At 35.6% G+C, this 24,925-nt stretch overlaps 2 protein-coding genes across 3 annotated transcripts in view; one reads left to right on the forward strand and one right to left on the reverse strand.

Annotated features, from left to right (window-relative positions):
* Positions 1–696: 696 nt before the first annotated feature.
* si:ch211-107m4.1 (heterogeneous nuclear ribonucleoprotein U-like protein 2) lies at positions 697–13,382 on the reverse strand. Its single transcript, XM_048176328.1, has 14 exons — positions 12,732–13,382; positions 12,531–12,633; positions 9,374–9,450; positions 9,136–9,275; positions 8,922–9,024; positions 6,120–6,232; positions 5,572–5,835; positions 4,560–4,682; positions 4,360–4,470; positions 4,108–4,276; positions 3,850–4,032; positions 1,595–1,659; positions 1,423–1,500; positions 697–1,342 (listed from the first exon to the last, which is right to left on the reverse strand). The coding sequence occupies exons 1-14, from the start codon at positions 13,195–13,197 to the stop codon at positions 1,280–1,282; spliced, it is 2,058 nt and encodes a 685-aa protein (XP_048032285.1). The 5' UTR covers positions 13,198–13,382; the 3' UTR covers positions 697–1,279.
* A 2,283-nt stretch (positions 13,383–15,665) lies between these two features.
* Positions 15,666–24,925, forward strand: part of smyd5 (SMYD family member 5) — a 16,039-nt gene continuing 6,779 nt past the window's right edge. The window contains exons 1-10 of one of the 2 annotated variants that reach the window (XM_048176701.1): positions 15,666–15,898; positions 16,181–16,289; positions 17,417–17,556; positions 19,134–19,255; positions 22,027–22,096; positions 22,210–22,314; positions 22,442–22,504; positions 24,285–24,355; positions 24,437–24,543; positions 24,781–24,837. In XM_048176701.1, coding sequence (XP_048032658.1) covers positions 15,806–15,898; positions 16,181–16,289; positions 17,417–17,556; positions 19,134–19,255; positions 22,027–22,096; positions 22,210–22,314; positions 22,442–22,504; positions 24,285–24,355; positions 24,437–24,543; positions 24,781–24,837 — 937 coding nt within the window. In that variant the 5' untranslated portion in view covers positions 15,666–15,805. The remainder of the gene's footprint in view (positions 15,899–16,180; positions 16,290–17,416; positions 17,557–19,133; positions 19,256–22,026; positions 22,097–22,209; positions 22,315–22,441; positions 22,505–24,284; positions 24,356–24,436; positions 24,544–24,780; positions 24,838–24,925) is intronic. The other variant, XM_048176700.1, reaches the window with a different exon arrangement.

Raw genomic sequence — 24,925 nt, forward strand, 5'->3', positions numbered from 1 at the left:
TGAAACTTGGGAGCGCAGACTTAAGTTTGTTCTCATTTTAAAGAAGACCCTTGACAGGTTATTATGTTGAAGTAAAAAAAGTGAAATAAGAAAAAAGAGTTTATCAGCATTATTTTATATAAAATATGTTTAATATGTTTAAAACATGTTGAACTCTAAAACTGCTAGAAAATCAAAGTCATAAATCTAAATAAGATTTAGATGTTCCAAATTTGAGGTTGATATCTCAAAAAATGAGCTTTCAGTAAGATTTTGTTTGGGCGCAATACCAAATTTTCCTTAGATGCCAGCAAAATGGCACTACTTTGGTGTATTTTTGTAAAATTGTAATTTTGAAGCCTTGCTAACAAAATGAAAGCCTATTAACAAAGACTGCATCATTTTATAGTTAAATAACCCTGGGATTAAAAATTGCAGTTTCAATGGGGACATTTTTGTCCTTTAAGGTCCTGAGATGAACTATTTTGTGTTATTAGTGTAAAATAGATTTATTAAAGAAAATGAGTGTGAAATGGTAAAATTCCAATAAAAATACACACTTGTGCCAAAATATATGCAGTTGGCATTAGCACAGGCAAAAAGATCAAAAAACAAAACTTAAAAAGACAAAAATGTCCATAAAGACACACAACCTGGAAAATATTCTCTTTGTACTAGTAGTCACACTATAAATAAATGTTAGATGTATGAACCTAATGGGAACTTCGGGTTCATGTTTATTGATAGAGCAGTTTTCACAATAAATACTCAAGTTTTACAGAGAATATTCCCTTACAAGCCACAATGAGAAAATGTGACAATGGCAAGAGAAGCTCTGTAGATTTACACACATTTACAAAATGTTCTTGAATGTATTTTCAGTGCAAATAAGATGGATGTTAAGAAATACTTTTACAGTACACTGATGCTGTAAATATCTATGAAATAAAATTGAATCTCATGATTTCTCAGTCTTTAGAAAATACAATAAAACCATATAAAATTTGGAACAGCCCTAAAAATACTCTGCTATAATGTTCCACAGACGAAAATCTCACAGGATTCTCAAGACATGAGGGTGAGTAAATGAAGACAGAATTTAAACTACCCTTTAAAAACAAACTGCATTCTGGTACTCAAGCTAGATCCTCATTATAAGCAATGACCTTTCTAAATGAAATTACAGACAGACAGAACCAATTACTGTTATAAAGGTGAAGCACTGCTAATCAAAAAACATGCTGATTTGGGATGTTTTTCCTGCTACACAAAAGTTCTGGGATTATCAGAAGCTTTCCGACTAACTTGAACATCCATAATAAATGCTCCCGTAACAACTCTGGTTTTGCTCAGGAAAGCTCCACTGCAAGAAAAACAAAGATTTATCAAGTACATGCATATTGTGAATGTTATTTTTCAATAAGATATAGTTTGTTTTCTTACCTGACCAGTGTACGGTCTGTAATACTTCCTGTATCTCTGTGGGTCACTGCTGCATCCGAAGGCAGATGGACGGCGACTCTAAGAATATATATTATAATCCACATCAGTCGTCATATAAATGATTTAGTTTTGAATACCTAATAATAGTGCAACATCACACCGACAAACTTACATGCGTTTTCTGAAATGCACAGTGTGAGTGTTGATTGTGACAGCTGAATGGACCTCCCCTCCAGCCTGGGAAAATGAAAACGCATGTTTAGAGCTGCGCAATTCTGGATAAATTGAGAATTAATCATTTAAAATAGAGATCATGATTCTCCCATAATTCTGAACTAAACAAAATAACAACTTACTAGAGGTTCTGACAAAATGTTAATAGCTGCAGTCTATTTAAAAATATTTAATTCATTTATAAAAAAAAAAAAAAAAAGGGTTGAGTGAATGATTCAATGACTTACTCATATATACTCGTTTCATTACTGGATGAATCAGCGTTTTTGAACGAATCTCTTGAATGAATGATTCAATGACAAGTACAGGTTTTTAAACAGTCACTTGTCGCCACCTACTGGTGTAACGATGTAATTGCCACAATCTTTATTTGAAGCGTAAAGTTACTTTCAAAAGGTGATTTACTCTATTTTGAGCTACCAGTGCTTATAGCTGAGCTATAAACTTATCCCAGTACTTCTGTGATAATCTGAATGATTCTAATCAGGGTTTCTGCAGGTTCTATGAAAGTAAATTTAAGACTTTTTAACCAACAAAAGGAAATTTAAGGAATAAATTGAAGGGAAAACAATAGATCGATATGTTCTCTAAATGTAAATGTCTAGGGAGAAACACGATGAGTTGTTTTAGCAACACTTAAGTTTGAAAATATGACTTCCAACAGATTTTCATTACATTTTAATTCATTTCACAAAAAAGTAGTATGGAATATGGAAATAACTTTCACTGTACTTTCTGATTGCACTGCAAAAAAGTGATGTTCTTCCTCAGGATTTTTTTCCAGGTACAAATACCTAAACATTCTTAAATTAAGATACATTTACTTGAGATGTAAAATGACAAAATATGAAGTCTGAGAAATATACCAACCTGAAGTGAGTTTATGATTAAAACAAGAACAAATATGGGCTCAGAAAAATCAGCTTAATTCAAAGGAAAGTTTTTCTATATGTGACCCTAGACCACAAAACCAGTCATAAGTTGCACGGGTATATTTGTAGCAATAGCCAACAGTACACTGTATGGGTCAAAATTATTTTTCTTTTATGCCAAAAATCATTAGGATATTAAGGAAAGATCATGTTCCATGAAGATATTTTGTAAATTTACAACCGTAAATATATCAAAAATGTATTTTTGTAAGTAATATGCGTTGCTAAGGACTCCCGTTTGCGTGTCCCTAACCCGGTCGATCACAAAATATTCCTCATGGAAGAACGATTTTAAAAATGCCCATTAGGGGGCATCAAGGGCTAAACAAAAAAAAAAAGCCACCTTGGTTCTAAACGCTGTAACTTTTGATTACTTTATGCTATCACCACAAAATTTGATCCAGATGCAGCTCACATATAGGAGAACTTTCCTCCTATCTTATTCTTATTGCCTTCCTGAACTATTGCATGTCAAATAAGAAAGATATGTAAAATTATAATAAAAATTATATATTTGTTTGATTTTATCAGCAAGAGAATGTCCAATTGTATATTTTCTAAAAATTTAAAAAGTGTTCTATCAAATGATACCAACCTTTTGACTCTCCTTGCTACAGTTTTGGAGTTATGAGTCTTTACTTTTGTGTTTGTTACTCAGAAAAAAAAAAAACAACTCTAAAAATGCCTTCAGGTCTTTAAAGGCGATTTTCTCAATATTTAGATTTTTTTGCACCCTCAGATTCCAGATTTTCAAATATTGTATCTCGACCAAATATTGTCCTATCCTAACAAGCCATACATCAATGGAAAGCTTAGGTTATTCAGCTTTCAGATGCTGTATAAATGTCAATTTTAAAAAATTGACCCTTAAGACATATATATATGCTATATATATATATATATATATAAATAAAATGTATGCAACATTTAATGCCATGACTTTATGAATTTAAGACTTTTTGCTCTAATTTAAGATCTTTTTAAGGCCTTAATTTGTGTAAGAGTGAATTAAGACATTTTAAGATGTGCAGAAACCCTGTGTAATACAAAAATAATGATACTATGTGGCTGAAAACACTGTTTATGAAGCTGTTTCGTATCTGTACATGACAACCGCTCTCTCGAACACAGATTTGAATGTTTCCGGCATGATTGTTTTTGTCAAAGTTTTAACAGAGACAGCCGAATCGTTAGATAGCATGAGAGTCAAAATCATGCTTCAGGATACGCAGTGAAATCATCTCTCAGCATCTCTTCTTACCACAATGATGAATGAGGCGTTTTTGACTTCCTTGTTTGTGTTTCCTGCGTTTAGGAGGTGTGGGTAGGATGCGGCGTGCTTCCTCTTTATACAGCGTTAAGAGCTTCAGGGCCTCTTCAGAGCCGAGCTCCACAAACGTCACCTCGTCCAGATGCTCTCCCTGCTCTGGCAGTGTGAAGCTCACTGGAAACAGGAAGAGAGATGAAAAATGTTTCACAGAAATGTGTCCTGATTGAGTAACTCGAGTTAAAGTCTGACCTTTGGCTTTAAGAAGAGTCATCTCCTGAAGTGCCATGCCCTCCTCCTGCTGCCGCTGTATGAGACGTCTCCTCCACATCTCGTCAGGTGGAAAAACCACCACCGCTTTTCGCTGGTAACCACGGAAACAGAGCATCTTGTGTCGCTGGGCAGATGGATAAATGTTGGCCTTGGAGACGAAAGTGACAACGTGAGAACACACGAATGAAAGGACAGCGGATGAAGCCGTAGCTCACGCATATTCCTGATTACCTGATCAAGGATGTAGTTCCTCTGCTTGGTTGCAGCTACCTTGATCAGGTGACTGACGCACTGAGTGGCCTGTTGCAACATCAGATCTCTGTGATTGGCTCCAGGAGGCTCCTGTAGGAAAACATCAATAAAGAAAAGGATGTGAGCAGGTCTTATTTCTGACATGCGCCACTTCACACAATCTTGATAGATTTTCTCACCCTCATGCAGTTCAAAATGGAGTTCGTACTCAGAAGATTGTAACGTTTCCTTGGGTTCTGGAGCATATGAGCCTGAGCCCAGTGGGTCTTCCCAGAACCCGGCATACCAACCATCATCAGCACCTGACAGATGGAGAACGAGGGTGAACGTGACAGAAAAGATTTTATATCTCACAACATTGAAGGGTTAGTTCACCCAAAAATGAAAATAATGTCATTAATTACTCATGTCGTTCCACAACCGTAAGACCTTCATTCATCTTCAGAACACAAATTAAGATATTTTTGATGAAATCCGATGGCTCAGTGAGGCCTGCATAGCCAGCAATGACATTTCCTCTCTCAAGATCCATTAATGTACTAAAAACATATTTAAATCAGTTCATGTGAGTACAGTGGTTCAATATTAATATTATAAAGCCACGAGAATATTTTTGGTGCACCAAAAAAACTAAATAACGACTTATATAGTGATGGTCGATTTCAAAACACTGCTTCAGGAAGCTTCGGAGCGTAAATGAATCAGTGTGTCGAATCATGATTCGGATCGCGTGTCAAACCACCAAACTGCTGTAATCACGTGACTTTGGCGCTCCGAACCGCTGATTCGACACAAAAGATTCATAACGCTCCGAAGCTTCCTGAAGCAGTGTTTTGAAATCGACCATCACTATACAAGTCGTTATTTTGTTTTTTTGGCGCACCAAAAATATTCTCGTGGCTTTATAATATTAATATTGAACCACTGTACTCACATGAACTGATTTAAATATGTTTTTAGTACATTAATGGATCTTGAGAGAGGAAATGTCATTGCTGGCTATGCAGGCCTCACTGAGCCATCGGATTTCATCAAAAATATCTTAATTTGTGTTCTGAAGATGAATGAAGGTCTTACGGTTGTGGAACGACATGAGTAATTAATGACATTATTTTCATTTTTGGGTGAACTAACCCTTTAATATTCATTCAGATGTTTGTGTTTAGTTCATTTTCTAACACACGTTCCTACCTCACATTCGCTTTTAGATCCTGTCGGCAAAGACGCGCGAGACCTTTGACCAGGAGGAAGTACGGCTAGTGTGCAGAAACCAGCAGGAAAAGGATGCCAGGGAGTATCTGGATCAAGATTCACCGAAACTGAACAGTTTTTGCAAAGTACGTGGGGATAGAGAGCTTGATCTCTGAGAGCAGAAGAGCTCAGGTGAAACGCCACTCCAAGAGAACACCCGTTTTTGTGAAATGAAAGTGTGGCTTCTCCCGTCTCACTGATGAACTGGATCAGGAATAGATACAGATAATGAGCCTGAACTGAATTAACACAAGAGCAATGATGTTGATCTGAAGCTGTGTCCTAAGTAGGGCTGAGCATTGATACAGATGTCCCGGTTCGATTCGACTCCGACTCTCAATTCGATTCCTGATTCAATTCAATTTTCACTGGCCCCACCAAAAAAAAAGTAACAGTAATTTTCAGGTACAGAAACTGAATAAAGGATGCAGCCTCTGAATTGGGACACAGCTTTACTATAACCTACTTTAATTATTTTTGAATCTTACTGCATAGCAGCCGATGACATCTCCTTCTGTGAAGGGCTCACCAAACGCCTCTTCCTTTCCTCCAGTTACTATCCTCCCCCGTCCATCAAAACCATACGACAGCTCCACCTCTCCTGAGAGAACAAGAAAAATCTGATTTAAAAAATTGTTAATATTTCATTTATTTTTTCTAAAATTTCCCCAACCATCGAAACCTTTTAAGACTGTAATACAGCTTTAGTTGGCTTTGATCCCACTTGCGGTTTTCGTATAAAAACCACCAAAAACATTTACAAACTAAATCGTATTGTGTATTTAAGCGTTTATCACTATAGCAAATAGGCTAAACTATCTATATACACTATTTATATGTCTAATCTATTTTATGGCGAAGCCTAAATGTTCAACTAGCCTAGGACATGCTAACAACGTGCGCTAAAATGTTAACAATGAAACATGCTAGCAATGTGGTAAATAATGCTAACAACATACTAGCAATATGCTAAATCTCGTTAACAATGTTAAATGTTAAATCATGCTAACAACATGCTAATCATGTTAGCAAAATGCTAGAAATGTGTTAAAATCATGCTAGCAACACATTAGCAATGTGTTAAATGATGTTAGCAACATGCTAATCATGCTAGCAATATGCTAACTCAAGCTAGCAATATGTTAAATCATGATAACTCACTAGTAATGTCCTAAGTCATGTTTGCAACATGATAAATCATGCTAACAACACATTAGCAATGTGTTAAATGATGTTAACAACATGCTAATTATGCTAGCAATATGATAACTCAAGCTAGCAATATGTTAAATCATGATAACTCACTAGTAATGTCCTAAGTCATGTTTGCAACATGATAAATAATGCTAACAACACATTAGCAATGTCTTAAATGATGTTAACAACATGCTAATTATGTTAGCAAAATGCTAAATCAAGCTAGCAACATGTTAAATCATGCTAGCAATATGTTAAATCATGATAACTCACTAGTAATGTCCTAAGTCATGTTTGCAACATGATAAATCATGCTAACACATTAACAATGTGTTAAATGATGTTAACAACATGCTAATAATGCTAACAATATGTTAACTCAAGCTAACGATATGTTAAATCATGATAACTCACTAGTAATGTCCTAAGTCATGTTTGCAACATGATAAATCATGCTAACAACACATTAGCAATGTGTTAAATGATGTTAACAACATGCTAATTATGCTAGCAATATGCTAAATCAAGCTAGCAACATGTTAAATCATGCTAGCTATATGTTAAATCATGATAACTCACTAGTAATGTCCTAAGTCATGTTTGCAACATGATAAATCATGCTAACAACACATTAGCAATGTGTTTAATGATGTTAACAACATGCTAATTATGCTAGCAATATGCTAACTCAAGCTAACAATATGTTAAATCATGATAACTCACTAGTAATGTCCTAAGTCATGTTTGCTACATGATAAATCATGCTAACAACACATTAGCAATGTGTTTAATGATGTTAACAACATGTTAATTATGCTAGCAATATGCTAAATCAAGCTAGCAACATGTAAAATAATGCTAGCAATATGTTAAATCATGATAACTTACTAGTAATGTCCTAAGTCATGTTTGCAACATGATAAATCATTCTAACAACATGTTAAATCATGATAACCACATGGTAAATCATGCTAGCAATGTTAAACCAAGCTGGCAAAAAACTAAATCAAGTTAGCAAAATGCTAAATCATGCTAACAACACAAATGACAAAAATCACACTAGAAATGTGTTAAATCATATTAAACACCACATCCAATTAGGGCTGGGCGATATATCGCATGCGATTGTCACGCGCATTTCGTCAGTAAAGCCGGTTCCCTGATTACCACGAAATCGCCATCACCTGCTTTCAAATGGAGCGGCATTTAATAGACAGAACCGTAGATCACTGACAAGCTACGCAATATCGCGTTCATATCGCAGATGAATCGCCTTCGATAATGAACGCGATATTGCGTAGCTTGTCAGTGAACTACGGCTCTGTCTATTAAATGCAGCTCCATTTGAAAGCAGGTGATGGCGATTTAGCGGTAATCGGGGAACCGGCTTTACTGACGATATGCGCGTGACAATCGCATGCGATATATCGCCCAGCCCTACATCCAATTATATTAACAATGTGCTAAATCAAGCTAGCAACATGCTAACAACACACTAACAATGTGTGCTAAATCATGCTAACAACGTGTTAAATCATGCAAACAACATGCTAATCATGTTAGCAACATGTTAGAAATGTGGTAAAATCATGCTGGCAACATGGTAAATCATGTTATCAACACAATTGCAATGTGTTAAATCATGCTACCAAAATTGCTAATCGTGCTAACATGTTAAATTATAACCACATGGTAAATCATGCTAGCAATAGGCTAAATCAAGTTAGCAACATGTGCTAAATCATGCTTGCAAAATGCTAAATCATGTTAACATGTTAAATCATGCTAGCAACCTGCTAATCATGATAGCAATGATGCTAAATCATGCTAATAACATGCCAAATCATGTTACCAATATGTTATGTTAACAACTTTTGAAAACATGCTAACAACAAGCTAAAAACTATCTATCTAATCTTTCCGATAGACTTTCAAAACATTCAAACTTTAAAACTACATTAAACTTTAAACTTTTTCAAACCGAAAACCTTCAAACTTCAAGCTTTTTCAAAATTTCTGGCCTGTCTTTTTCAAGTCAACTTCAAAGTTTGTCACCAAACTTTACTCAGCTAGTTTCATGATGTAATTTTTACCTAACTGAAGGCTCGTGTTGTCCACAGACCAGCCCACTCTGAGCACGTGTAGATCAGGGTCGTAGCTCGTGTCTGATGCAGGTGCTGACAGTCGCTTCACAAACTGGAGACCACAAAAAAATATATATTTTAATAATTCACCAATATGAAAATGACATTTAACTAATTACTTTGGTTGCTAAAAGTAACATTTACAGGATTCACACATTCACACCTTGGCTTCGAATCCAACCTTCCCATGACAAAATCCATGGGTCATCCTGCACCCTGACCAAAGCAGAGGGAATTTCTCCCAGAGGAGCGGCTGACCGCTGCTTCCGTCAGAATCCACCTCAAAGTGAAGATCACAGTTATCTGTAAACACAAACACACGGTTCCTCAGGACAGATTTTCATCTTGAATCAAATGATTTATTCAATATCTGAACATGGATTGAATCTTGATGAATTTACAGGAATCGAGTCGAACATCCTCAAAATCCATTTCAGCTTCTTCCTCAGGCTCCGGCAGCAGCTCTGGAGTCTTCGCTCTGAGGAAGAACAAGTCAGGAGAAAAAAAGTCAGAAATGCTCAAATATATATCAGAATCAATACGATTTTTTTGAAAGAAGTCTCTTCTGCTCACCAAAGATTTTTTGATCAAAAAGTAAAATTGTGAAATATATACACAATTCTTTCTGGTTCTCGAATCTGATTGGCTGAGAGCCGTGTGATATTCTAGTGATAACAGCACTCCTACCTTTTCACAGTCTGTATCTCTCCACTTGAAGCAACTGTCATGGTGGTTGATCAAATCCACCATATTTCTTACAAATACTTCACTTGTTGTACCATGAACTGTAGTTTTAAGAGTTTTTAGGTGAGAATGTAGAGGTTTAGACCTGAAATATGTGACTCATATTTATTCATAGCACCTATTTTACAATTTGTTTAGACGTTTTCGGAGATGCGAGCTCCAGGTCGTCAGTGCTCGAGTACCCGCCGAGAACAGCTAGTGCTTCGGGGATTTACCGCTGGCTTTTAAAGTGGTTAAACATGAGATATAATTCATGTTGGGTACATAAAAGGCAATCTTTGGTCTTATTAATCTATTACTTGCTCCAGAGCAATGTTAAAATTTCATAATTTATAATTAAGGCTATATTTAACTTACATCCTGTAGAGCACTGCTTTTGTATTTTTGAATTGTACATTTGCGTTTATTTCCTATTCTCATTTATAATGGCTATTGTTGTTAATTTAAATATTGTTGTTCAATAAATATTATTTTATATAAATAATATGTTGTATTCAGTATTGAGAAAGGGTAGCCTGGGTGCCACCCCGAACCCCGCCCACAACATTTTTTGGACGGGAAGTTCGGTCTGGACTCGATCCATTGTGGAGTAATTATGCTCGGCTCCCAGAAGGCCGAGCCAATCAAATTGCCAGGGCGGGCTTTAATCGATGATGGACAGGCTATCTGCGGTTACGTAACCACCCACGTCATCAAAGAGCGCTTGGGTTGAATTGGTTTTCACCAACGATGACTGCTGGAGAAGTAAGATGTTTAGATTCCGCTATCACGTCTGTAATAAAAGAAATCGACAGCGCATTAATTTTAAAAGACGAACAAAGAACCGCAATCAAGGCATTTGTCGATGGGAAAGATGTGTTTGCCGTCCTTCCAACGGGATTCGGCAAAAGTTTAAGTACAAGTTCAACATACGTCACTTACTGCGTTGCTCTGATTGGTTGTAGGTCTATCCAATTGAGTGCAGAGTTTTTTTTTTTACTGGTTCGGTTAAGACACGCCCCATAATTCAAGTGCAATGGAGCAGTATCAGACTCACATTCTGCCTAGAATATGAGTATGACGAAGTCAGGCTAGAGAAAGGGCCCATTAGTGCGTAATATGGATTGATTGAAAGTTACATTAATACGCCATTAGATGGCGCAAAACTTGTGAGTGAATGAGTCAGTGAGTCGCAAGAGACGTTTAAATTGAAAGGGACTTTTGTAAAAAAAGGACGTTGTTTTAGCACTGTATGTAGGGCTGGGCGATTTTTCAGATTAATTCGAATTTAATGTTTTGCCTCGATTTTATTATTTTTGAAATCGAGAAATCGCAATTTTGAATAAAAATGTTAGCAAGCATTACAATTAGACATGTTGACAATACAGCAATGATAACTGTTAGGAGAAGAAAATGATCCGATCACATGATGATGAAATGCGTTATTGCGTTATAAAAATGAGACGCAGGCAGTGGAATTAGAAAAAAAGGTAAAGTTATTAAACGCGAGTTGAACTTTAACTTGACCGCCGTGTTTTTAGAATGCCGTTTCATGGGTGAGACGCTGCAAAAGACGCGAGACACGAGTGCAACACCCAAACATGTCTGCCAAACATAAAAACAACAGGACAAATAGTGCAATGGAATGAAAAAAACGGTAAAGGACTACTACTGTATGTTTGATATTTCATGTTTACATGATGGTGACAGGCTGAAAGCTGCTGTTTTCAGTTTTTACAAAGCATTTGCTGCTACACCGCGTTCCAAATTATTATGCAAGTGACATATCAGTAAGATTTCAGTAGAATAAACATTCAGATTTTAGTTTTACCAAGAAAATGTTTGTTTGTTTATTTATCCATGTCTTTTTAGATAACTGGTATCAATCTCAGACAAAATAATTTGCCTAGAGCATGAAATGGTGCAATGTTGTGCAAAAGGCATGAAAACAACTCATATTGTGTGACTAAACTAAAATCTGAATGTTTATTCTACTGAAATCTTACTGATTTGTCACTTGCATAATAATTTGGAACGCGGTGTAATAATAGCCTTTTACTGTTGTTATTTATTGCAATTACTTTTTGGCTAAAAAATATTTAGGATTTTTCTTACTTTATATAATTTCTGAGTATATAGGATGTGTTTAAGATAAGTTTGTAATGCATTTTACAACATTTGATCAAGATTTTATTTTTTTGCCAAATTGCCCAGCCCTAGCTATATGTTATGGAAATTCCTTTAACTGTAAAAAGGGACAAATACAAAGATCGCTTTCGTCAGCGAACATTCAAACGGATTTTTATAATGATATAATATCATAGACATCGACCTGAAGAATGAATGTTATATCAGACACAGGTAATGCTCGCTCAGGCAATCTCTCTCTCAATAATACTGTACAAAACACAATGCATTTCAGTGGAGGGACTCAACATTACTTCATTACTAGTTCTAAAGTGATGTTTCAGAATTAATAATGGTAGAAATGGTCAAACCTGAGATTTGAATCTGTGGCGGACGGAAGTAGTTCCTCACAAAAGAGGGTTTTAAAGACACTCCATTGTTATTTCTTATTTATTTACACGCTTGTGCCGTCAAACTGTTGTATAAATGCAATATCACACTCGTAGCCGTGCAATATGGCTGTATATCAGCACCTCTGTGATTACCTACAGCCGAGCTGATATAAAGCCATATAGCACGGCTACGAGTGCGATATTGCTCATACTTACTTAACTCACTTATACATTCACACATATATAATCATGTTTGGATGTGTATCATGTTCTTTGACGAGCATCACCAGCTCATGCCGTTGATCAATATCAATACCTGTTGTAATGAATGTCCTCTTTGAACTCATAATAATCTCTGCCTCTCTTCAGCTCAGTGTTTTCCTCTGGGCTGGAGTCCACTGTCTCAGCTCCATGAAGCACTGCAGGAGAGAGAGCCATGATCATCATCTTGAAATATCACTTTGTTACACCATCAGTGCAAAAACACTTCATCAATTGTGCTCTAAGGGTGACTTACACTGATCCTGTGGCGCTTCTGGCTCTGAGATGGCCAAGACTGATGATGACTCTGCATCCTCTTCCCCTGTAGCAACGGTTGCCAGGGAGACGGGATGTACAGGCTGTGGATTCCTCTGCTGTTGTCTGGATGTGACGGCCTCTGGTGTGCATGAGCAGAGCTGAGGTGGATCAGTCTGGGTACTTTGATCAGCATAAGCATTCATGCTCTTGCTAGTAGAACTAGTGCATACTGCAGACTGCGTCCTAACACTCGGCTCATGCTCCTGAGAGTGAGGCTGTTCTGCGGTCTTCTCACACACATTTTCCCCTTCATCTCCACTTTTGATGGGCGCAACACCGGCTTCAATAGCAGAAAAGAGCCGAACCACAAGCTCGGCCTTCAGGCCCTTCGAGTCCAGTCCTCGCTCCGATAACATGGCCCTCAACTCGGCCACTTTCAGCTTTTTGACTTCCGCCAGCAACATTTTCAACAAGACCTGTCAACATTAAATATAAAAAGCGAATATATATATTGTTGTTTAATAAAGATTGGTCAGTTAGTCCGCACTCTCTAACTTTTTGGACATTTTCACACCCTACCTAGACTACCAAAACACACGACCCGCTGTAAAGCGATTTAAGAGAGTGAACTGGGCGCTGATTGGCTACCGTGAGAGAGCTGATCGTTGATTGGCTACAAGTAGTGACGCATTTTGAATCTTTTTCGCGAATCGGTTCTTTAGAACAAGTTGTTTCAAAGAGCCAACTAAAAACGTTTCAATTTACCTCATATTGTGATAGACAAAATATATTTTTTGAGCCAAAACTGCTACTTTCTAGGAAATTGAAAAAACGCTGTATTTTTAAAATAATTAAAGTGTGTTGTCAAATTTGATATTATGGTTTTATATTTTGCATGTGACATTTTTCAGACTGTGATGACGCGTTTTAACGGTCATCAATATCGTAATTCCTGCAAAAATTTTTTATATTTATTTTTTTTAAATGTATGTACATTTATAACACTATACATTGTATTTATATCACCTTAGCATAAAAATAAATAAATAAATAAAATACTAATAAAATACTAAAATACTAATGCTATTTGTGCAAATAACACATAAACTATATTTAAAGGGTTAGTACACCCAAAAATGAAAATAATGTCATTTATTACTCACCCTCATGTCGTTCACGCCCGTAAGACCTTTGTTAATCTTCAGAACGCAAATTAAAATATTTTTGATAAAATCCGATGGCTCACTGAGGCCTGCATAGCCAGCAATGACATTTCCTCTCTCAAGATCCATTAATGTACTAAAAACATATTTAAATCAGTTCATGTGAGTACAGTGGTTCAATATTAATATTATAAAGCAACGAGAATATTTTTGGTACCCCAAAAAAACCCAAAATAACGACTTATATAGTGATGGCCGATTTCAAAACACTGCTTCATGAAGCTTTGGAGTGTTATAAATCAGCGTGTCGAATCAGCTGTTCAGAGCGCCAAAGTCACGTGATTTCAGCAGTGACTTTAATACTTAATAATAATTCAGCGGTTTGACACGCGATCTGAATCATGATTCGATACGCTGATTCATAATGCTCCGAAGCCTCATGAAGCAGTGTTTTGAAATCGGCCATCACTAAATAAGTTGTTATTTTGTTTTTTTGGCGCACCAAAAATATTCTTATCGCTTCATAATATTAATATTGAACCACTGTACTCACGTGAACTGATTTAAATATGTTTTTAGTACATTAATGGATCTTGGAACAGTATTCATGATGACTCGACGACAAATGCTAGACTAAAGACACTTTTCTCTGCTCCTCAAATACATAAACATATAGTGTTTGTTGAATAAACAATTCTTTATTTAGCTTTGCATTGCAAACAAGCAGAGATGGACCATTCATAATAGAGCAGGATTGCCAGGTTTTCACAACAAAACCCGTCCAATTACTACTCAAAATTAGCCCAATGGCATTTCAGGTCAAGGTACCTTTTTTATATAGCACTTTTAACAATGCAGATTGTGTCAAAGCAGCTTTACATTGATAACTAGTACATTATTTTGGCTGCACAGCAGCTCTTAAGGAATAGTGTCAATGCAGGCAGATCAAAACACTGTTGAATATCAAATGTCAAGTGTCCCCAACTAAGCAAGCCAAAGGCGACAGCAACAAGGAACCCAAACTCCAACAGGTGACATCAGGGTGTCCCCCGGTAAAAATCAAGTTCCAGGGGGTAAAATCCGCGTTTTTGGCAGGGTTCCCCTGGTAAAATGAGTTATTCAGGGGCTAAATATCATGTTATTCAGATTCATTTCATCCCGCGGACATGAAAAACAACCCGCGGGAAACAGCGTAAAAGTAGCCTAATCCCGCGGGAAAACTGCGGACTTGGCAACACTGCGATAGAGGCGGAGAGCTAAAGTTTTACTGACAGTTTAGGGATCCAATAGAGTTACGATGTTTAGTCACAAGCATAATATGCTACTCTTTATTGGTTAAATATTCGCCAACAGTGATTTATGAAAAAAATAAAAATAAAAATGATGAAATACGGAGATACAATGTTTTTATTCATTTATAAATGAATTGTCATACAGAGTTTTAGCATTAGAGTGAAATAATAATAATAATTTAAAAAATATATATATTTTTTCTCCTCATTGTAAGATTCAGCTCGTAAAAATTGTTGTTTTTGAACCTTAATTTACATTTACATTCATTTAGATCACTCTGAAAGGTTTTTGCACGTAATTCATTAAAACCTTGTTTGTTTATAACCTTCATGTTCAATAAACATTCCCGAGATTCGACTCAGAAAAACGATTCATTCACGAATCTGACGTCACTAGTTACCAGTTGACTCGCCCCGCCTTCCATTTTTACGTTTTTATCAAGAAGAACCAGAACATACTTCTTCTTTTAAGCGTAGCATATATGCTTATAACAGGCAGAGCGATATTTTCATCCAGAATAAATATATATCTAAACACGGTGGAGTGAAAGGAGATTTATCACACGCACACTATTGGTCAATTCGAGAGGTTAGAGGTCGATATGTAAATATCCAACATGGCGGCCCCCGTAGAAGACATGTTTTCTCGCTGCGTGGATCCTGTCAAAGCTAGTAATTTCGTGGAGGTCCGATTTATCGATAATGTCAAGGTATGCAACAGTAGTGCCACTATAGAGATGCGTCCTCCTCCAAAAATCCAGTTCAGTCATGTTTTCTTAAGAGGTTTAGCTTTGATTATGGAGCTCGCACCCCTCCCACGTCAGCCGGCTTATGATGCCAGAACCTAAAACAATGTGCAAACTGTGACAAATAATCATATAATCTAAAATGGAGACATATATGAGGACATGCATTTTAAATGGGGTTCTCCCATCTCATGATCCAGACAGCAGCATGTGTTATTTTGTAATGATCTGATCATGTTTCTCCAGGGCAAAGGATTATTCGCCAAAAGGTCGTTCAAAAAGGGTGACACTATTTTCATTGAGCAGCCTCTAGTCTCATCTCAGTTCTTGTGGAATGCCTTGTATAAATACAGAGGTGAGTGCATGGATCCAGATGTTCCTGATCATATATTGGTGATGAATGACCTCATTATTCAGATTTGTCACTACCGAAACATATGGGCGCCTAGTGCAAACTGCTGTTCTACAAGCAAAAACTCATTTAAAAAGCATTTAAATATTCAAATTTTAGATGTTTACTAAGATCTTTCTATTATCTATTGAATCCCACTATAATGTTTAAAATATCAGTAAGATTAATATATATAAAAATCATCATATATTGGGTACTTTCAATTGGGAGGTGTCTGTCCCGAACCCTAACCCCTAAATTTCAACTTGTGAAAATTATTTGAATTGCATGAAAATGAAAATGAATTTTTGCATTTGTTTCCATTGCTGTTTTTAAAAATATATATATATATATATATATAATTTTTTTTTTTTTAAAGTGAAATAAAACGTGTCCCGCATTTGCATGTCACTACCAAAACAGTGTGTGTTTGAGTCCATTGGCTGAGACTAGGGCTGGGTAAAAAAATAATGATTTCTCAATTTTAATCGATTCTCATTTTACGAACCGATATGGATTCTTAAATCCCAAGAATCGATTAGTCTAGTCTGTTTTCAGTTGATGAATGAGCAGAATATGTAGCGCCTCCCATCCAATAAATCACAATAATCTTTGTGCTTTGTTACTTTTGATATGAAGCAAAGTCTCAGATTTCAAATGACGTCCATCTTATTATGAGATTCAAAAAATAAATACCGTTTTGGCGCTGTTTAATGTGGCGTGACGGATCGCTTTAGCGCCTCAGTTAAAGAGAAGCATGTGATCATCCTCTCCTCCGCTTTAATACCAGTTACAGCGAAATAAACGTGCATGAACATCTGAAGGTATGTTAAAATATACAGTATATTTTAACATACCTTCAGATGTTCATGCATGTTTATTATAAACGTGTACCTTGGATATTATACAATTTGCATACATACAAACATTTTTCCCCCAACTCTGACTTTGAACCCATTCTGTAGGTGTGAAACCTCCAGCACTACATTGGCCAGTGTGTCAGTTTCATTGCCCAACTCCTGTATTTATAATTTTGATGTGGTTGTTGGTGTGTCCCTGTACCCGGCATGTTTTCTTCTTCCCGTATTCAGCATGTGAGTACTGTCTGCGTGCTCTGGAGACCGCAGAGGAGAACGCCAGGAGGTTGAGTGGTCTTCCAGCGCTGAGTCTGCCTCACCCTGAGCTGTGTAAGGTGCGACCTGACCGACACCAGGCCTGCCCACAGTGTCAGGTACACTTGATGTTAATGTGTTCTTAATGTGATCTGTGAGGTCACGCCAGAGGTCCCCGGCTATTTTTTGATTTTGTTAATATGTTTTTCTGTACAAAGACAACATCAATAGTGATGAAAGGCAAAGTATTAAATGTCACAGATGTATATTTACTGAGTAATCCACTATTTTGTAGAGGAGGGTCAAAATTACCATTTTCACCTGAGATTTGGAGCCAAATTCGAGGGGTGTAAAAATGACTTTAGAAAGGCGACAGCATCATAATTTTATTTTTACACAGAGATTGGTAGATCTATTAGTAAAATCTGTTGACTTTAGCAATCTTTGTTTCATTATATGCCAACAGTTTGAAAATGGAGAAAAAGCACTTCTTGTGCCTCAAGTTTGCATGCCTGTAACTCTAGAAATATTAAAGATATCTTAATATCCTTTTAGATTCTGATTCTTAACAAACTTTCCTTTTGGCATCTTCATTTTAAAAGCCCTCAATGGTTCAATCCCAGAGATATGGAGATCTTAATGCAGCTCCATGAGTAAATTGCACATTTTCAGTGGTCAAAAACCAAATGTGGGTCACTTTGCATACAGATGATACTCAGAACATTCCAATTTGAGTGCAAAAAATATTATTTTTCCCAAGTTTGAGTGTGTGTAACTCAATTACGATTGCGTGCATCTACTTTAATGTCTAATGTTAAAATGTGTGTTTTTAATGTAACCTCCCTTTAAATACTTTGATCAGTTCAAGAACAATTTATATTATTTATTTGAAAAAATTAGAGAGCAGTTTCATGTCTATCCAGGCATTGTTCAACTGGTCGAGGTCGAAATGGGATTTAGAAAGTAATTACTAATAAGAAGTGCATAAACAGTAATTAGTACAGTAATTACACTTTTAAAGATGTAATTAGTAGCTAGTAATTACTTTTTAGAGTAACTTAGCCAATACTGCTCAAAAGCCTGATGGATCATATTTTAACATGATTTTTTTTTTTTTTTTTATGTTTGTTTAATCAAATAAACATAAGTTGCTTCAGTCCAATAAATGTTCATCTTGAAATATTACTAACAATATAAAAGTTATTCTTGGGTTTATGCAGTAAAAATCAGAGATTTCACAGTAAAAGATGTTTGCAATTATACTGAAATACACACTGTTTTAATCACACTGATCATTTAGATGCCTTAGAACGTCATGCATTGTATCAAATATGCTTTATAGGGCTAAAAATTTTTGCTTTATATGAAAGACGTGTGGTGGCTGATGGGATGTCGCATCACAAGGAAGTCTGACCACAACTGACCAATTATGATGTTCACTAAAAAGAACAAGTGCTGTTTTTTAGCAATCGTTAGGACATTTTTAAGTCATGATGACTTGCAAAATATGTACAAAAGTATGTTTCTCCTTTGAATATTTTAGAGTGCATGTGTTCATTTTCAATAGCACTTGTGTAAAGTACAAATCTCTCCAAAAAATAATTGAATAGTTTAGCACAAGTACTTCAAACAGAGCCTATCAAAGCAGTGTCTGTGTGACTCATCCCTGAACGCTCTTCATATGCGTTATCTTCAGGTCATGTACTGCAGTGCTGAGTGCCGGCAGGCTGCATGGGAGCAGTACCACAAGGTCCTGTGTCTCGGCCCCTCCCATGATGATCCAGATCACCCAATCAACAAGCTGCAGGATGCATGGAGGTAAATGCTCACTCATATATATAGTGATGGGTATCAAGAACCGGTGATTTGACAAGTAACATGCATTTCGATTCTGCTTATCGGTTCCTGCTTGCGCATTTTAATGTGATTTTTAAACCATTCAAGTACAAAGTTTTGTTCTTTAGTGCAGAAAGCAACCTCTCATACTGAATAGTGTGATGCTGAACTGAGTTCTCTTCTGCATCTTTTTGCACTTCAGCTGACAAATACACACAAAATATGTCAAAATATTCTCATAAACAGTTGGTTATGTCTTAAAGGCACAATATGTAAGATTTTTGGATTAAAGTATCCAAAAACCACTAGAACAATGTTATATATTTTTGTTGCCTTGAGTACATAATCCCAAATATTTCCAACAATGTTTAAATTCAGAGAAATAAGCAATTTTAACCAGGACACTAGGGGTGGGTATTGACACAATTTTCGCGATTCGATTTGATTTCTATTCACATGCTTTCGATTCTATCGATTATTTTGTATCAGTTACAGTATATGCCAAATTTTCTAGAGGAAAAAAAATCTACACATGGGAGTCAGTTGGTACTACTATAATAATATTGAAGTTTAAATTAACTTATTTATATACAAACACTTAAATTACACTCAATGATGTTTTTATTATAAATAAAGTTTAGAATTACATAATCATATTTCTACTCCAATTCATTTTTTTGAAATATAAACATTTAAATCACGGCTGTCATAACTGCTTTATTCAAACATGCATCAAATATTGAAGAACATTAAAAATTATAATGAATATGTAACGGTGCATAGCTATATTTATCTTTCTAGAGTTCACTTTTCTAGCTGACTAATGAGTTTATGGTCACAGAATATGTTTTTCTGAGGTAAATGTGACGTCACGTGACATTGAAGCTGTTTTATTGACGTCTTTCCGAGGTTGAAACACTGATTGAGCGATTACACGAGACATGATACGGATTTCAGTAAGTTGTACTGTATATTTTAACATACCTTCAGATGTTCATACGTGTTTATTTCGCTGTAACTGGTATTAAAGCGGAGGAGAGGATGATCACATGCTTCTCTTTAACTGAGGCGCTAAAGCGATCTGTCACGCCACATTAAACAGCGCCAAAATGGTATTTATTTTTTGAATCTCATAATAAGATGGACGCCATTTGAAATCTGAGACTTTGCTTCATATCAAAAGTAACAAAGCACAAAGATTATTGCGATTTATTGGATGGGAGGCGCTACATATTCTGCTCATTCATCAACTGAAAACAGACTAGACTAATCGATTCTTGGGATTTAAGAATCCATATCGGTTCGTAAAAATGAGAATCGATTAAAATTGAGAAATTGATATTTTTTACTCAGCCCTACAGGACACAGACCATATCCATGTGTCACTTATCAATGACATCATACCCACGTTAACCTCGATTTCCAGTTTTATTTTGTAGAAACCATGGAAACACCAAAGACGCTTTAATATGTTATGTGTTTTATTAGACAGGTGACTGTTTAAAAACATTAATCGACATGCTAAAACTAAACATGCTATATATCTCAACACGTTTAGTCCTAGGCCTATTTTTTTTAAATCTCGTTTTCTTGATTTACCGCGAATACCATGTTTTACCATGCCTAATATCGATCTATCTTACTGCAGTGTGCAACAAGTGTCTCACAGCAGCTGCAGAGTGAACACAGAATAGCACTATAACGACTTTCAACATACAAATGTGTCTAATATAATAAACAGCGCTGCGTTACCCCACATACGCTTGACCGGAAGAAGAAGAAGCTGCGACTGTGGCATAATAAAAGTCCCGCTGCTCTCGAGACGTGTGTCACGCTCGTCTCTCGTTAGCAATCGCTCCAGCGGCCTGGTTCAGTCACACCCTGCTTTATACTACAGTAATGTTAATAAATCTTTAATACATTAGCTCATCCATGAATATGATTTCTGCCGAGTCTCGTCGGATTCTTTTTCCCCAGCTGTAGACGTGAAGACAACATCTCCCATGATTCCACTAAATCAAGGCTATGTCTTTGTTTTGAATGAGCGACCTCTAGCGGTGAAAATTACATATTGTGCCTTTAATTGAGTGTAAACAGTTGAGAAAGAAAACACATGTGTATCAGTATATTGGATCGGTGCAGCTCTTAAAGTGACAGCAGCCTAATATTCCTGCTGCCGTCTCTATAATAACATCAAACAACAAAAGACAATACTGTTCTTGACTGAATAACTATTTTTAATGTATATTTTATTTATGAAATGCAGTGTTATTTTACATTTGATTTCGGTTTCTGTACCTGACAATGTTAAAACACTGTTTATTTATTTGTGCAATTGCAAATTTGATTATTTGTTCTTTTTTAATTACTGAGTGTTAACTTGTCTTTAATAATGCTTATTAGATAGGCTTGTAGTTGTTTTTGCTATAGTATTTTTACATAGCCAAAAGTTCCTTGTGTAAGTGTTTTTTGTTCATGATATTCAGCTACAATGAAATGTAGACTTAGAATAAAATTGAATGATATCCAAGGTTTTTTTTTTTTAACTTATTGGAATCGATAAGAATCAGAATCGATAAGCAGAGTCAGAATCATTAAAATTCAAATGATAACCGACCCATACTGAAAGTATAATGCAGTCCTTGCTTTGTCAGTCATTGATTGCTTTGGTTTGAAGGCTGTTGGTGCATAGACGTGCCAGCCTTGAATTAAATGACTGCTCTTGCTTTAAATTGTTTCTCCATATTATCCAGGAGTGTGCACTACCCTCCAGAAACCTCCAGTATCATGATCATGGCGAGGATGGTGGCCACCGTCAAGCAGGTTATTATTTTTTATTTATTGGTCTGAATAAGAGGATTGTTTGAATAAAATTATATGTCACAAGTATGAACTTAACAGCTAACAAACAAAAACTGTGTTTGCTGTTGTTTCAGGCTCAAGATAAGGGACGCTGGCAGAGGTTGTTCTCTAGTTTTTGTAGTCGCACAGCAAATGAAGAGGAGGAAATAGTTCATAAATTGTTGGGAGAGAAGTTTCAGGTAAATAGTAAAATCTTCATACTGCGTCAAAAGTTTGAATTTTTCAAAGTAGTGACAAATAAGTGATTTTTTTATGATGTAAATTAATATTATGTGCCCCAAAATATGTTGTTGTTCCTTTTATCAGGGACAGCTGGCCTTGCTGCGCAATTTGTTTACCACAGCGATGTACGAAGATCGTCTCAGTCAGGTCAGACATCGTCTCTGCCGTCCGTCTGTCTGTCTATGATTTAATAAAAAGCAAAAGGGTCATACAAAAATTAAACAAACACTACCAACCCTCTACGCACACCTTGGCAATAGAATCGCCATTAGCTTGTACATTTTTTAATTTACTTGCCAGAGTAACTTTTGCCGTTTGGGGTCTGTAAGATTTTTTAAATGTTTTTGAAAGAAGTCTCTTCTGCTCATCAAAGCTGCATTTATTTGATCAAAAATACTGAAAAAACAGTCATATTGTGAAATATTATTACAATTTAAATAACTGCTTTCTGTTTTAATATATTTTAAAATGTAATTTATATCCTGTGATCAAAGCTGAATTTTCAGCATCATTACTCCAGTCTTCAGCGTCACATGATCCTTCAGAAATCATTCTAATATGATGATTTGATGCTTAAGAAACATTTCTGATTACTACTATTATTATCATCGTTGTAAACAGTTGTATACTATTTTATTTCAGGATTATTTGATGAATATAAAGTTAAAAAGAACAGCATTTATCTGAAATTGTCTTTTGTAACATTATAAATGTCTTTACTGTCACTTTAGATTAATTTAATGCATTCTTATTGAATAAAAGTATTAATTTCTTTAATTTTTCAAAAAAAAAAAGAAAAAAGGAAATTCTTACTGACCCCAAACTTTTGAACGTTAGTGTATAATGTTAGAAAATCTTTCTATTTCAGATAAATGCTGTTTTTTTTTTTTTTTTTACTTTTTATTAATCAAATTAATCAAAAAATTGTACATTTCATTCAGAAAGGATGCATTAAACTGATCAAAAGTGGCATTTAAAAGGTTACAAAAGATTCTATTTCAAATAAATGCTGTTCTTTAGAACTTTCTATTCATCAAAGAATCCTAAAAAATAAAATGTATCAGCTTCCACAAAAATATGATTTTTTTTAACATTGATTTTAATCAGAAATGTTTCTTGAGCATCAAATCGTCATATTAGAATGATTTCTGAAGGATCATGTGACACTGAAGACTGGAGTAATGATGCTGAAAATTCAGCTTTGATCACAGGAATAAATTATATTTTAAAATATATTAACATTGAAAACAGTTATTTTAAATTGTAATAATATTTCACAATATTACTGTTTTTACTGTATTTTTGATCAAATAAATGAAGCCTTGGTGAGCAGAAGATACTTTTCAAAAACATTAAAAAAAAATCTTACTGATCCCAAACTTTTGAACAGCAGTATATATTATATTATATTATATTATATTATATTATATTATATTATATTATATTATATTATATTATATTATATTATATTATTTAATGTAATCTAATCTAATCTAATATTATAATATGGCACAGTTTTTTTACTTTTAAGATACATTCATATGATCTGAATGTAAAACAACTACATTTTTAACATCAGTCAATCAAACATTTTTTTTTAATGATAGAACTTAATTATAAGTAAAACCTAGAAAACATGTATGAATGAAAATGTACAAATGCATATTTGTCATTTTAACAGAACTTATGGCTAGTGGTGCTTGAGACGTTGATCATTCAGTGTTTCTGTAAATCCTTTAAGATAATAATACTACTAATAATTCTACTACTACTAACAATATGATCTAGGGTTGCGCGGTACACCGGTACTACGCATCTGGCCAGTGAAATCTGTGTGTCTCTACTTCTCATCCCTGTGAAGCCCACTGAATGCACTGAATCAAGGATAGGGCCGATGTTAGTAAAATTAATTTATTTTGTATTTCAGTGGTTCACTCCTGAAGGATTTCGCTCTCTGTTTTCACTCGTTGGGACTAACGGTCAGGGTATTGGCACCAGGTAATATACAAACAATCACTGCTTCACCCTAGAGAGATGTATCCAGTAAATCCACGTGATTCTGATCTGATGTGTCTGCAGTTCTCTGAGTCAGTGGGTTCATGCATGCGATGCACTGGAGCTCCCCAGCCAGCAGAGGGAGCAACTGGATGCTTTTATCGACCAGTTGTACAAGGACATCGACAAAGGTCATTTTTCTCTTAGTCTCCCACCTGTTTCTAGAGCTTCGACCCTCACACACTTGCTCACACATTGATCTGTATACCTGCACAGATTGAACCTGTTTGACATCTACTTTATCAAGAGCATTTGAGACAGAAACACACATTTTACCACTTAGACGCCCATCGATCTGTGTACAATATTATTGTTTTGAGCAAAAGTGTGAAATAAACGGCTTTCATAGATCATTCTTTCTGTTACAGAAACCGGTGATTTCCTCAACTGCGAGGGCTCTGGACTTTTCCTGCTGCAGAGCTCTTGTGAGAATTGTCTTTATTCATATCGGCATGTCTTTTAGTTTGCACAGCTGAGCTGTGATAATTTCACATACGGTAGAAGTTGACTTTG

The sequence above is a fragment of the Megalobrama amblycephala genome, linkage group LG23, assembly GCF_018812025.1.
Source record: "Megalobrama amblycephala isolate DHTTF-2021 linkage group LG23, ASM1881202v1, whole genome shotgun sequence".
Lineage (NCBI taxonomy): Eukaryota > Metazoa > Chordata > Actinopteri > Cypriniformes > Xenocyprididae > Megalobrama > Megalobrama amblycephala.

Bases quoted from the DNA above. Each gene is read 5' to 3' on its own strand.
- si:ch211-107m4.1 (XM_048176328.1), bottom strand. From the start codon at position 13,197: ATGTTGCTGGCGGAAGTCAAAAAGCTGAAAGTGGCCGAGTTGAGGGCC. The intron at 9,276-9,373 runs GTAAATTCATCA...TTGTGTTTACAG, and splicing joins GGATGTTCGACTCGATTCCT to ATAACTGTGATCTTCACTTT. The intron at 1,501-1,594 runs GTAAGTTTGTCG...ATATATTCTTAG, and splicing joins GTGCATTTCAGAAAACGCAT to AGTCGCCGTCCATCTGCCTT.